Source organism: Ranitomeya imitator, chromosome 5 (assembly GCF_032444005.1).
Source record: "Ranitomeya imitator isolate aRanImi1 chromosome 5, aRanImi1.pri, whole genome shotgun sequence".
NCBI classification, from domain to species: domain Eukaryota; kingdom Metazoa; phylum Chordata; class Amphibia; order Anura; family Dendrobatidae; genus Ranitomeya; species Ranitomeya imitator.
In genome coordinates, this window is record NC_091286.1 from 438,715,658 (window position 1) to 438,729,336 (window position 13,679).

A 13,679-nucleotide genomic window follows, 5' to 3' on the forward strand; every position below is an offset into this window, starting at 1 on the left:
CTATTGCTTTGATAACTGCTTTGCACACTCTTTGCATTCTCTTGATGAGCTTCAAGAGGTAGTCACCGGGAAAGGTCTTCCAACTCTCTTGAAGGAGTTCCCAGAGATGCTTAGCACTTGTTGGCCCACTCTGCGGTCCAGCTCACCCCAAACCATCTCGATTAGGTTCAGGTCTGGTGACTGTGGAGGCCAGGTCATCTGGCGTACCACCCCATCACTCTCCTTTTTGGTCAAATAGCCCTTACACAGCCTGGAGGTGTGTTTGGGGTCATTGTCCTGTTGAAAAATAAATGATGGTCCTACTAAACGCAAACCGGATGGAATAGCATGCCGCTGCAAGATGCTGTGGTAGCCATGCTGGTTTAGTATGCCTTCAATTTTGAATAAATCCCCAACAGTGTCACCAGCAAAGCACCCCCACACCATCACACCTCTTCCTCCATGCTTCACGGTGGGAACCAGTCATGTAGAGTCCATTCGTTCACCTTTTCTGCGTCGCACAAAGACACGGTGGTTGGAACCAAAGATCTCAAATTTGGACTCATCAGACCAAAGCACAGATTTCCACTGGTCTAATGTCCATTCCTTGTGTTCTTTAGCCCAAATAAGTCTCTTCTGCTTGTTGCCTGTCCTTAGCAGTGGTTTCCTAGCAGCTATTTTACCATGAAGACCTGCTGCACAAAGTCTCCTCTTAACAGGTGTTGTAGAGATGTGTCTGCTGCTAGAACTCTGTGTGGCATTGACCTGGTCTCTAATCAGAGCTGCTGTTAACCTGCGATTTCTGAGGCTGGTGAATTGGATAAACTTATCCTCAGAAGCAGAGGTGACTCTTGGTCTTTCTTTCCTGGGGTGGTCCTCATGTGAGCCAGTTTCTTTGTAGCGCTTGATGGTTTTTGCCACTGCACTTGGGAACACTTTCAAAGTTTGCCCAATTTTTCGGACTGACTGACCTTCACTTCTTAAAGTAATGATGGCCATTCGTTTTTCTTTACTTAGCTGCTTTTTTGCCATAATACAAATTCTAACAGTCTGTTCAGTAGGACTATCAGCTGTGTATCCACCAGACTTCTGCTCAACACAACTGATGGTCCCAACACCATTTTTTTATTTTTTTTTTATCCAAACAATTTTATTAATGTTAAGTGAGACAAATAACATATGCAAGAAGCATTTTTAATTTTTTGTATGAAGGGGAGGGGCAACACCATTTTTAAGGCAAGAAATCCCACTTATTAAACCTGACAGGGCACACCTGTGAAGTGAAAACCATTACCGGTAACTACCTCTTGAAGCCCATCAAGAGAATGCCAAGAGTGTGCAAAGCAGTCATCAAAGCAAAAGGTGGCTACTTTGAAGAACCTAGAATATAAGACATAATTTCAGTTGTTTCACACTTTTTTGTTAAGTATATAATTCCACATGTGTTAATTCATAGTTTTGATGCCTTCAGTGTGAATGTACAATTTTCATAGTCATGAAAATACAGAAAAATCATTAAATGAGAAGGTGTGTCCAAACTTTTGGTCTGTACTGTATACAGTGGGGAAAAAAGTATTTAGTAAGCCACCAATTGTGCAACTATGAGAGTTAAAATGAGAAAATAAATCCAGAAAATCACCTTGTATGATTTGGGCAGATTTATTTTTCAAATTATGGTGGAAAATAAGTATTTGGTCATTAACAAAAGTTCTTCTCAATATTTTGTTACATATCCTTTGTTGGTAATGACAGTGGTCAAACATTTTCTGTAAGTCTTCACAAGGTTGGCACACACTGTTGGTGGTATGTTGGCCCATTCCTCCACGCAGATCTCCTCTAGAGCAGTGATGTTTTGCGCCTGTCGCTGGGCAACACAGACTTTCAACTGACTTCAAAGGTTTTCTATAGGGTTGAGATCTGAAGACTGGCTATGCTACTCCATGACCTTCATATGATTCTTAAGAAGCCTTTCCTTCATTGCCCTGGTGGTGTATTTGGGATCATTATCATGCTGAAAGACCTATCCACGTTTCATCTTAAATGCCCTTGCTGATGAACAGAGGATTGCACTCAAAATCTCACAATACATGTCCCCATTCATTCTTTCATGTACACAGATCAGTCATCCTGGTCCCTTTGCAGAGATACAGCCCCCATGCTTTACAGTAGGTATGGTGTTCTTTGGATGCAACAGCATTCTGTCTCCTCCAAACATGAGTTTAGTTTCTATCAAACAGTTCTACTTCGGTTTCATCAGACCATATTACATTCCCCAAATACTCTTCTGGATAATCCAAATGCTCTCTAGCAAACTTCAGATTGGCCCAGACATGTATTGGCATAAGCAGGGGGACACATCTGGCACAGCAGGATCTGCGTTCCTGGCGGCATAGTGTGTTACTAATGGTAGCCTTTGTTATGGCTGTTCCAGCTCTATGCAGGTCATTCACTAGGTCCCCCCCTGTGGTTGAGGGATTTTTGTTCACCATTCTTGTGATCATTTTTACCCCACAGGGTGATATCTTGTGTGGGGCCCCAGATCAAGGGAGATTATCAGTGGTCTTGTATATCTTCCATTTTCTTATTATTGCTCTTACAGTTGATTTCATCACAACAAGCTGCTTGCCTATTGCAGATTCAGTCTTCCCAGCCTAGTGCAGGGCTACAATTTTGTTTCTGGTGTCCTTCGACAGCTCTTTGGTCTTCACCATAGTGGAGTTTGGAGTGTGACAGATTGAGGCTGTGGACAGGTGTCTTTTTTTACTGATAAGTTCAAACAGGTGCCATTACTACAGGTAATGAGTGGAGGACAGAGGAGCCTCATAAAGAAGTTACAGGTCTGTGAGAGCCAGAAATGTTTGTAGGTGACCCAATAATTATTTTCCACCATATTTAGCAAAATAAATCTTGCCAAATCACACAAGGTGATCTTCTGGATTTGTTTTCTCATTTTGACTCTCATAGTTGTCGTCTAACTATGATATCAATTACAGGCCTCTCTCATCTTTTTAAGTAGGAGAACTTGCACAATTTGTGGCTGACTATATAATTTTTCTCCACTGTATGTATTGCTGATAGATTTCTGAGAGTTTTGTGGCTGGGACCTGCCTTCTCATACGTTATATATCAATATTATAAGACTAAGGGACTATTAGTCCCACAGGGAACTATATTATATTGTGGCGTTTTATGTTTGTGTGTTTGCATGTGTTTGTAATTACACTTTACTATAGGCAGGGTGCATAGCAGGGCACATAGTAGGGCAATATTACAGCCATCCCATGTGGATGCCAATTTGTTTGATTAAGGTGCCAAATACTAAGGGATTTTTTAGGGATAGTTATTTACATTACTTCCTTAATATAGTGTATATAATATGTATATTATACAGTATATGGTGACCTTTCACATTTTATAATGGCCCTCACATATTATAATGGCCTCCATTAGCACTCCAAATAGTATAATAGACCCACATATACCTCTGAAAATAGTATAATGGCCCCCTCACAACCTCCACTTAGTATAATGGCCCTTGCACAACCCTTCACACTGCATAATAGCCCTAACTAGCCATCCAAACAGTATAATGATCCTCACACCTCCCTCTAAACAATATAATGTCCAACACACAACCCTCCAAACATTGTAATAGTCTCTGCACTGCCCTCCAAACTGTATAACTGCCCCCATACAGTCCTCCAAACAGTTTAACTGTCCCCCAAAGCCCTCCAAACAGTATAACTGGCTGCTAAAGAGCCTTCCAAATAGCATACCTGGTACCCACATAGTCCTTTATATAATATATTGGTCATCCAAATAGTATAATAGACCTTTACACAGCCCTCCAAATAGTATAATGGCTCCCACACAGCCCACCAAATAATATAATGGCCCCACGTAGTCCTCCATATGGCATGATGATTCCTCACATAGATCTCCAAATAGTATAATGGTCCCTCAAGAAGCTTTCCAAAAAGTAAGAAGAATATGATAGCCCCCAAGTAGTCCTCCAAATATTATGATAGTCCCCCAAGTAGCCCTCCAAATAGTATTACGACCCCCCGCAATCCTCCAAATAGTATGATGGCCCCCAAGTGACCCTCCAAATAGTATTGTGGCCTCCCAAGTCACCCTTCAAATAGTATGATAGACACCAAATAGTATGATGGCCCCTCCACGTTGCCCTCAAAATAGTATGAATGGCCTCCCAAGCAGCCATCCAAATAGTATGATAGACCTCAAATAGTGCGATAACTCCAAAATAGCTCTCCAAATATTATGGTGGCCCCCTTGTAGCCCTTCAAATAGTATGATAGCCCTCACATAGCCCTCTGAATAATATGTTGGTACTCACATAGGCCGCCAAATAATATTATGTCCCCCACATAACACTCCAAAACGTATTATGGCCCTCAAGCAGCCCTCCAATAGTATGATGCTCCCACAATGTTCTCATTGATTTAAAAAATCCTCTATTCATCATCGCAGTCACTGCACTGAGATATCAGACGCACAGGGAAAATGATTGAGAAGAGAGCATAAGCTAACGCTTTTTCTTTATATGACAAAAACCTGGCAGTTTTAGACTTTTGATATACACCAAATATATATGTATGCAGCTACGTGGCAAGTAGAATTATTATTTTTCAGAATATGTACATATAATAACATTAACACTTACAATTTGTATACATTGGTTTTCTAAAAGGACTTCCTTTAGAAAACACATATTCAACAATGATGAGATGTATTCCGCTCACAGGCCACAATGTGGTGGTCAGAAAGTTCTGAGACTGACCATGTGTCATCATCATCGTTTGGTTGTCAGAAGTTTCATTAGCAAGAAGACAGGCGCTGGAGAAAAAAATAAATATAGCGAACAATAAATTATTAGCCAATATTCAAAAGTGATATGCAATCTAATAAAAAAAGCTAAGCACTTGAATCTATCGAATCTACTATATAATTGTCTAAGGCCGGCATCACACATGCGAGTTTTACGTACGTAAGAGCGCAGAAACTACGTGCGTAAAACTCGCATAACATACGGCACAATGATTCTCAATGGGTCTAGTCCTATCTAGTCCTATACGGTGTTCTACGGCCGCACAAAATTGCAGCATGCTGCGTTTGTCAGCGTATCGCGCAAAAAATACGCCAATGCAAGTCTATGGGAGAGCGTATAATACGGAATGCATACGGACCATGCGTGTGCCTTGCGAGAAATACGCAACTTACTGGCAGATGTCCGGAAATGTCCAAAGGCCTCAATCAGGCAGGTGAGACATGCTAATTAGCTGAAAAAGCCAGACAGTGAACCCGGAAGTCTGCTGCACGCCTCCACGGAGTGATATTCAGCATGGCAAACATTGTCAATACGGACATGCTGATAATTTTGGTCCAAGAGAGGCCTGTCATCTGGGACCAAAGAGACCCAAATTATGCCAACAGGGCGCAAAAAGAGGCAGCATGGAGGAGCGTGTGTGGGTCCCTCTTCCCACATTATGACCAGCAGCCACGTGAGGCACAGCGACAGATAAGTAAGTACACCCATGTTTGAAATGTAATGTTCTTGTTAAACAGCAGGCCCTTATACTACTTTGAATTTCTCATCCAGAAATTCTTAAATATTCATGAAAGAACTAGAAAGCACACCAGTAGATACATGGTGTTGTACATGATAAACGGATTTTGAATAGGTGTCCCTTACTAACAGTGTTTCCCATTAATTGTACTTTCTGTGATAGAGGTTAGTGGACTCTGTCCTTGTGGCCTTGCTTGATAATTGTGTGTTTGTTAAATTTAATATTAACCCCTTCAAGTCGCGGCCCTTTTTCATTTTTGCGTTTTCGTTTTTCACTTCCCTCCTTCCCTGAGCCATAACTTTTTTATTTTTCTGTCAAAATGGTCATGTGAGGGCTTATTTTTTGCGCGACAAGTTGTACTTTTGAACGACACCATTGGTTTTACCATGTCTTTTACTAGAAAACGGGAAAAAATTCCAAGTGCGGTGAAATTGCAAAAAAAGTGCAATTTCACACTAGTTTTTTGTTTGGCTTTTTTGCTAGGTTCACTAAATGCTAAAACTAACCTGCCATTATGATTCTCCAGGTCAGTACGAGTAACACCTAACATGACTAGGTTATTTTTTATCTAAGTGGTGAAAAAAAATTCCAAACTTTGCTAAAAAAAAAAAAAAGTGCCATTTTCCGATACCGGTAGCGTCTCCATTTTTCGTGATCTGGGGTTGGGTGAGGGCTTATTTTTTGCGTGCCGAGCTGATGTTTTTAATGATAGCATATTTGTGCAGATACGTTCTTTTGATCGCCCGTTATTGCATTTTAATGCAATGTCGCGGCGACCAAAAAAACGTAATTCTGGCGTTTCGGATTTTTTTCTCGCTACGTCGTTTAGCGATCAGGTTAATGCTTTTTTTTTAGTTGATAGATCGGGCGATTCTGAACATGGCGATACCAAATATGTGTATGTTTGATTTTTTTTTATTGTTTTATTTAGGATGGGGCGAAAGGGGGGTGATTTAAACTTTTATATTTTTTATATTTTTTTCATATTTTTAAAAACATTTTTTTTTTACTTGTGTCATGCTTCAATAGCCTCCATGGGAGGCTAGAAGCTGGCTTAGCCTGATCGGCTCTGCTACATAGCAGCGATCATCAGATCGCTGCTATGTAGCTGAAATGCAGGTGTGCTGTGAGCGCCGACCACAGGGGGGCGCTCACAGCAGGCCTGCATCAGTAACCATAGAGGTCTCAAGGACCTCTATGGTTACCTTCCTGATGCATCGCCGACCCCCGATCATGTGACGGGGGTCGGCGATGACGTCATTTCCGGCCGCCCGGCCGGATGCGGTAGTTAAAATACGCTGTCTGTGTTTGACAGCGGCATTTAACAGGTTAATAGCGGCGGGTGAATAGCGATTTCACCCGCCGCTATTGCGCGCACATGTCAGCTGTACAAAACAGCTTGACATGTCGCGACTTTGATGTGGGCTCACCGCCGGAGCCCACATCAAAGGGGGTGACACGGCATGCGCAGTACTAGTACGGCGCATGTCGTGAAGGGGTTAAATGTGCTCTACAAATGTAGTCAATTACACCTTGTGTGAGCACTCTGCATAATGGGCTAATCAATGTGTTTAATTTTTGTTGTTTCAGTGGGTGATGTTACAACAAGGTGGCGGAGTATCCGTGACCAGTATAGGAGGGAGAGGCAGCAGCGGGAGAGAAGTGGAGCCGGGGCACCTCCTAAAAAAAGGAAATATCTATATTTCGACCGCCTAACCTTTCTTAACCCCAGCATGGACCTCAGGCCGTAAGTAAAAACATCACTAACTTTTTCTAATTATTAATTTTGAGAAAATTTTTCAGTTAAAATTTGAAAAATAAAAAATTATTCTTTTTCAGAACTCAGTCTAACCTCACTGACACGGAGACAGGGTCTGACTCTGAACTGGTCATTGACCCAGTTGGTGAAGGTGAAGAGGTGGCTGGTCCATCTGCTGCTCCCTCAGGCTCCATCCCTCCTGGATCCTCCTCATCTGGCCAGGCAGCTCCATCTGCAGCCGAACCACAACAAGAGGCCCCACAGTTCGCATCTGCAGCAGCATCATCATCAGCAGCAGCACCACCACCTAGCCAGGATGACCCTGGAAATAGCAGCAGCCCAATTGTTGCCCTGGATCCATCCCCACAGGCTGCAGTCAGACCACAGCGTTCACGCCGCAGGAGAGAGCTTATCCAAAGCAGGAGAAACGTGGATGCTGGGGTCATGAACTATTTGGCCCGGGTTCGAGAGGATGATGGGGAGGAGGGCTTTACAAGGAGCCTTGCCCAGTACTTAAGGTCCATAGAGCGGGAGTTGAGGCTTCGCGTGAGAGGGTGTTTTCAGATCCTTATTGACGCATGCACCCGCCCAAATAACCCATACAATCTCTTGCAGATGATTGATCAGTGGCAGATGTCACCTGAAAATATTCTGCGGCCTCAGAGATTACAAGGCCTGGCTGCTCAACAAGGATCTGAAGCACCCCCTCCACGTCAGCCAACACCTCAACCCCAACCCACAACGAACCCACAATGGCAACCTCAGCAACATATGGCGGGATATCATCAACCATCCCAATATGGCCACTTGTCCACACCCAGTGCTGGAGGCTGGTCCCAACCTGGGTATGGACAATATGGTCATTTTGGGTTGGGGTATGATTCCCGGCCATATGGTCAGCAACAGCAGGGGTATCTCCAAAATCCTCGCCCCACTCTTCCAAGTTCCCAGCATCATAGTTGGGCTAATGTCCCTCAGGCCACTACAACATCTGCACAAGGTGCTGGACAATTGGGCCTACAAAGGCCATCTGATGCTGACCCTGAGCAATCTACATCTCCTGCACCTACCTACCAGGACTTGTAATTTTGTTATTTTAAGTTTTGTTTGGTTTTTTATATTTATTTTTGCCTTTTTTTTGTTTTTTTTATATGATTTGTCTCCACAATATTCTTTTGGATTGTGACTACATAGCAGTCTTTATTGTGGATGTTGTTACTAATTTGTTGTGCCACCCAAAAAAGGCCATTTAGATTCCGTGGGCAGCACGTTGGTGCAGTGGTTAGCACCGCAGCCTTGCAGCGCTGGGGTCCTGGGTTCCAATCCCACCCAGGACAACATCTGCAAAGAGTTTGTATGTTCTCTCCGTGTTTGCGTGGGTTTCCTCCGGGTACTCCGGTTTCCTCCCACATTCCAAAGACATACCGATAGGGAATCTAGACTGTGAGCCCCATCGGGGACAGCGATGATAATGTGTGCAAACTGTAAAGCGCTGCGGAATATGTTAGCGCTATATAAAAATAAAGATTTAAAAAAATAAAGATTTATTCCAAAAAATGGTTATGCCAAAAAAATAACCAAGACCATAACAAATTTGCATCAGTAAAAATTTCTATTACTAACAATCAAAGTCTGGATGCGCTCTATTCATTCTTCCATCACACACACATGATATGCTGATAACCATATGTGAAAAAAATAAATACAACAGACCGAGTTTATAAATTGGTTAACACATACTTTATAGATCAAAATAATTACACCTGCAAAAATGCATAGTCTTGCCAGGGAGTAGCACCTTGAGGAGTCAAAAAATAATTTGTAAAGACATCACGAACTTTAAGACCAGAAAGTGGACGACGCGGAGGAGGGACATATGGGGTAGGCCTAATAACATTGTTCATGAGGTGATCTTCAAAATTTGGAGAGGAACAATCATGTATTCTTGTGAAATTATGTAGAATTACACAGGCTTTGATCACTTCATTGATTGTAGCCTCACTCAACTGGATGGCAGACTGAAGAACCCGCCATTTGGCAACAAGAATACCAAAGGCGCACTCAGCCAGTCTCCGTGCCCTTGCAAGTCTCAAATTAAACACCCTCCGCCGGCGGTCAAGGTTGCGCCTGGGGTAAGGCCTCATGACGTGCCTCGTCAGTTGGAAGGCCTCATCTCCAACCAAAACAAAAGGCACTGCTTCCGCATTGGAGCCTGGGAGTTGTTGTGGTGGTGGGAGGTTCAACTGGTTGTCACGTAGGCGCCGACCCATTATGGACAAATTGAAGACCCTAGAGTCTCCAGTTCGCCCATAGGCCCCAATGTCTACAATTATAAACCTGTAGTTACTGTCAGCAACTGCTAACAGAACTACAGAGAAAAACTGCTTGTAATTGTAGAATTGGGAACCAGAGTTCGGCGGCTTATGCACCCTGATATGTTTCCCATCCACAGCTCCAATGCAGTTAGGGAAGTCACAATTATTTTTGAAACCAGTGGCGATTTTGAGCCAATCCTCCTGTTTGGGCTCAGGCAACACAACTTCATGAAGTTTCTGCCAGATTTGTGAACAGGTTGTCCTAACAATGCCTGAAATTGACGACCGCCCAATCAGAAACTCCAGGTGTAGACCCGCATAGGACCAGCCTGCGGACAGGAAGCTGCAAAACAAGAAAAAGGTAAAAAAAACATTAACATGATGACTATGAAAACATGAATAAGCACAAGTGTACATTTCATTTACTATGACATTATTTACAATAGAAAAAGGTTCATTTTACAATCTTAATATACTAGAATATTTACACCATTCTTTTATATGTGCTTGTGGCTTCATGTCCAAGTTAAGTTACTGAAACATAGTAGGACACCACACAGTTTGTCAAAAAACAAAATGAAAAAAAGTATGTGCGAATGTGGAATACATACCGTAAGGTTAGGAGCAGACGCTCCTCAGCAGAGATGGCTTTTCTCATCCAGGTGTCCTGATAGGTGATCCCAGGACGTAAGATCTCCAACAACATGTCAAAAGTCCTGATGGACATGCGACTATACAGGTAAAACTTGTCAGGATGTGCCCTCAAAGCTGAATATAGTCTCTGGAAATGTCCTTTACTCTGGTGTTGGGTCAATAGAGGATGTACCCACAATCTTCGTCTCCTCCTTCGCGGATCAACATTGACCTGATATGGCTGGCCAAAGCAACGAGACAACACCCAGTGAAGCAACACCCGCTGAGTTGTGCTTAAATACACAGGGTCAGACATGTTTGTAAGGTCAAAGCAACACAGGCAAAATATGCTAGAGAACATATAGGGCAGATGGGAGGGCTCCACCTGTTGTAGAGGGCTTAAATACTGTGCTTAATGATGGTTTAAATTATTTGCAGGCCTGAAAACTGTTAAATGTCCATTTTGTGAGGGTGCGTGAAAAATACGCCATACGGATCACATACGGATTACACACGCACAAGCACATGCGCAAAATACGCGACCACACCTAAGAAACAGATTAACTACGGAAGTCGATTACGGAGACATTTTGGCGTATTGAACGCGTAGTACGGACGTATAATTTGTTCCGTATTGCCTTACGCCAAGTGTGACGCCGGCCTAAGGGTCTGTCTGCCTTGTCTATCTGTCCCAGAAATCCCATGTCGCTGACGGGCACAGTCCGGCCGAGAATTAGTCTCTCCCTACTTCCGTCTAGTCAGTGCCCGGCGCTTGCTCCATACTCCCCTCCAGGCAGCGCTCACACAGGGTTAATGACAGCGTTAATGGACTTCGTTATGCCGCGGCTAACGCACTCCGTTACCGCTGCTATTAACCCTGTGTGACCCACTTTTTACCATTGATGCTGCCTATACAGCATCAATAGTAAAAATATCTAATGTTAAAAATAATCAAAAAAATAAAAAATCATTATATACTCACCTTCTGTCAGCCCCCCTGGATACAGCCCAGGCCTTTCCCGCTCCTCGCGACGGTCCGATCCATGCATTGCGGTCTCGCGAGATGATGACGTGCGGTCTCACGAGACCGCTATGTCATCATCTGGCGAGACCACAATGCACTCTTGCGAGCGTCGGGCACAGTCCGGCCGCAAAATGGCCACTCCCTACAATCGGCGACATTGACGCGGGAATCCCACTTCGCTGATTGGTCGCGGTCAGCTGGCGCGACCAATCGGCGACATTGGCGCAGGATTTAAATCCCGCTTCGCTGATTGGTTGCGGTCAACAGGCGCGACCAATCGGCAACACTGGTGCAGTATTTAAATCCCGCTTCGCTGATTGCTCGCGCCCAGCTGGCGTGACCAATCGGCGACATTGGTGCGGGATTTAAATCACGCTTTGTTAAATGGTAGTGGTCAGCCGGCGCGACCAATCAGCGACATTGGTGCAGGATTTAAATCCTGCTTCGTTGATTGGTTGCGGTTAACAGGCACGACCAATCGGCGACATTGGCATGGTATTTAAATCCTGCTTCGCTGATGGCTTCCGCCCAGCTGGCGCGACCAATCAGCGACAATGCCGCGGGATTCAAATCAAGCTTCGCTGATTGCTCGCGCCCAGCCGGCACGACCAATCAGCAACATTGGCATGGGATTTAAATCACGCTTCGCTGATTGGTTACGGTCAGCCGGTGCGACCAATCGGCGACATTGGCGTGGGATTTAAATCCCGCTTCGCTGATTGGTCGCAGTTAACAGGCGTGACCAATTGGCGACATTGGCGTGGGATTTAAATCCCGCTTCGCTGATTGCTCGCGCCCAGCTGGCGTGACCAATCGGCGACATTGGCGCGGGATTTAAATCACGCTTCATTATATGGTAGCGGTCAGCCGGCGCGACCAATCGGCGACATTGGCGCAGGATTTAAATCCTGCCTCGCTGATTGGTCGTGGTCAGCCAGCGCGACCAATCGGCGATATCGGCGTGGGATTTAAATCCCGCTTCGCTTATTGCTTGTGCCCCGCCGGCGCGACCAATCAGTGACATTGGCACGGGATCTAATGTTAAAATAATAAAAAAAATAAAAAAGCATTATATACTCACCTTCCAGATCCAGCCCAGGCCCTTCCAGCTCCTCGCGGTGACCGGTCCATGCATTGCGGTCTCGCGAGATGATGACGTAGCGGTCTCACGAGACCGTTACGTCATCATCTCGCGAGACTGCAATGCACTCTTGGGACCAGAGCGTCGCAAGAAGCATCGGTAAATGCCTCGGCTGGATCCGGGGGGGCCGACGGAGGGTGAATATATAACTATTTTTTATTTTAATTCTTTTTTTTACAGGGATATGGTGCCCACATTGCTATATACTACGTGGGCTGTGTTAGATACTGCGTGAACTGTGCTATATACTACATCTCTGTGCTATATACAATGTGGGCTGTGCTATATACTACGTGCCTGGGCAGTATATTACGTGGCTGGGCAAAATAATACATCACTGTGTTCTATACTGCAGGGGCAGTGCTACTCTATATATTACGTCTCTGTGCTATATACTACGTGTCTGTGCAATATACTATATCTCTGTGCTATATACTACGTGGCCTATGTTGTATACTGCATGGGTTGTGTTATATACTACGTATCTGTGCTATATACTACATGGCTGTGCAATATATTACGTGGCTGGGCAATATACTACATCGCTGTGCTATGTACTACGTGGCCTGTGTTATATACTGCATGGGCAGTGTTATATATTAGGTCTCTGTGCTATATACTACGTGGCTGTGCAATATATTACATGGCTGCGCAATATATTACATGGCAGGGCAATATACTACATGTCTGTGCTATATACTATGTGTCTGTGCTATATACTACGTGGCTGGGCAATATACTATGTGGCTGAGCAATATACTATGTGGCTGAGCAATATACTATGTGGCTGGGCAATATAATACGTGGCTGAGCAATATATTACATGGCTGGGCAATATACTGCATGTCTGTGCCATATACTACGTGTCTGTGCTATATACTATGTGGCTGCGCTATATACTGCGTGGCTGAGCAATATACTATGTGGCTGAGCAACATACTAAGTGGGCTGAGCTACATACCACGTGGATGTGCAATAAACTATGTGGCTGGGCAATATACTACGTGGCAATTTGAACCACGCTTTGCTAATTGCTCGCGGTCGGCCGGACGAATCCTGTGTGTAAATTGCATTATTCTGAAAACTTTGTAAATAAACTACATACAGATTCTACAATACCCGATGCGTTAGAATCGGGCCACCATCTAGTGTTCAATCTCTAAACCAGCAAAACGCATCAAAGCTGCATTACCTCCATGGCATAACCGCATATGGTTAATGAGGCGAGGGACTCCCTTGC

The 13,679-nt window shown here is 44.1% G+C and overlaps 1 protein-coding gene across 1 annotated transcript in view; it reads right to left on the reverse strand.

Moving 5' to 3' along the window:
- Positions 1–13,679, reverse strand: part of LOC138638119 (probable cation-transporting ATPase 13A5) — a 611,270-nt gene that overhangs the window by 18,622 nt on the left and 578,969 nt on the right. The window contains exon 27 of the mRNA XM_069727143.1: positions 4,664–4,836. Coding sequence (XP_069583244.1) covers positions 4,664–4,836 — 173 coding nt within the window. The remainder of the gene's footprint in view (positions 1–4,663; positions 4,837–13,679) is intronic.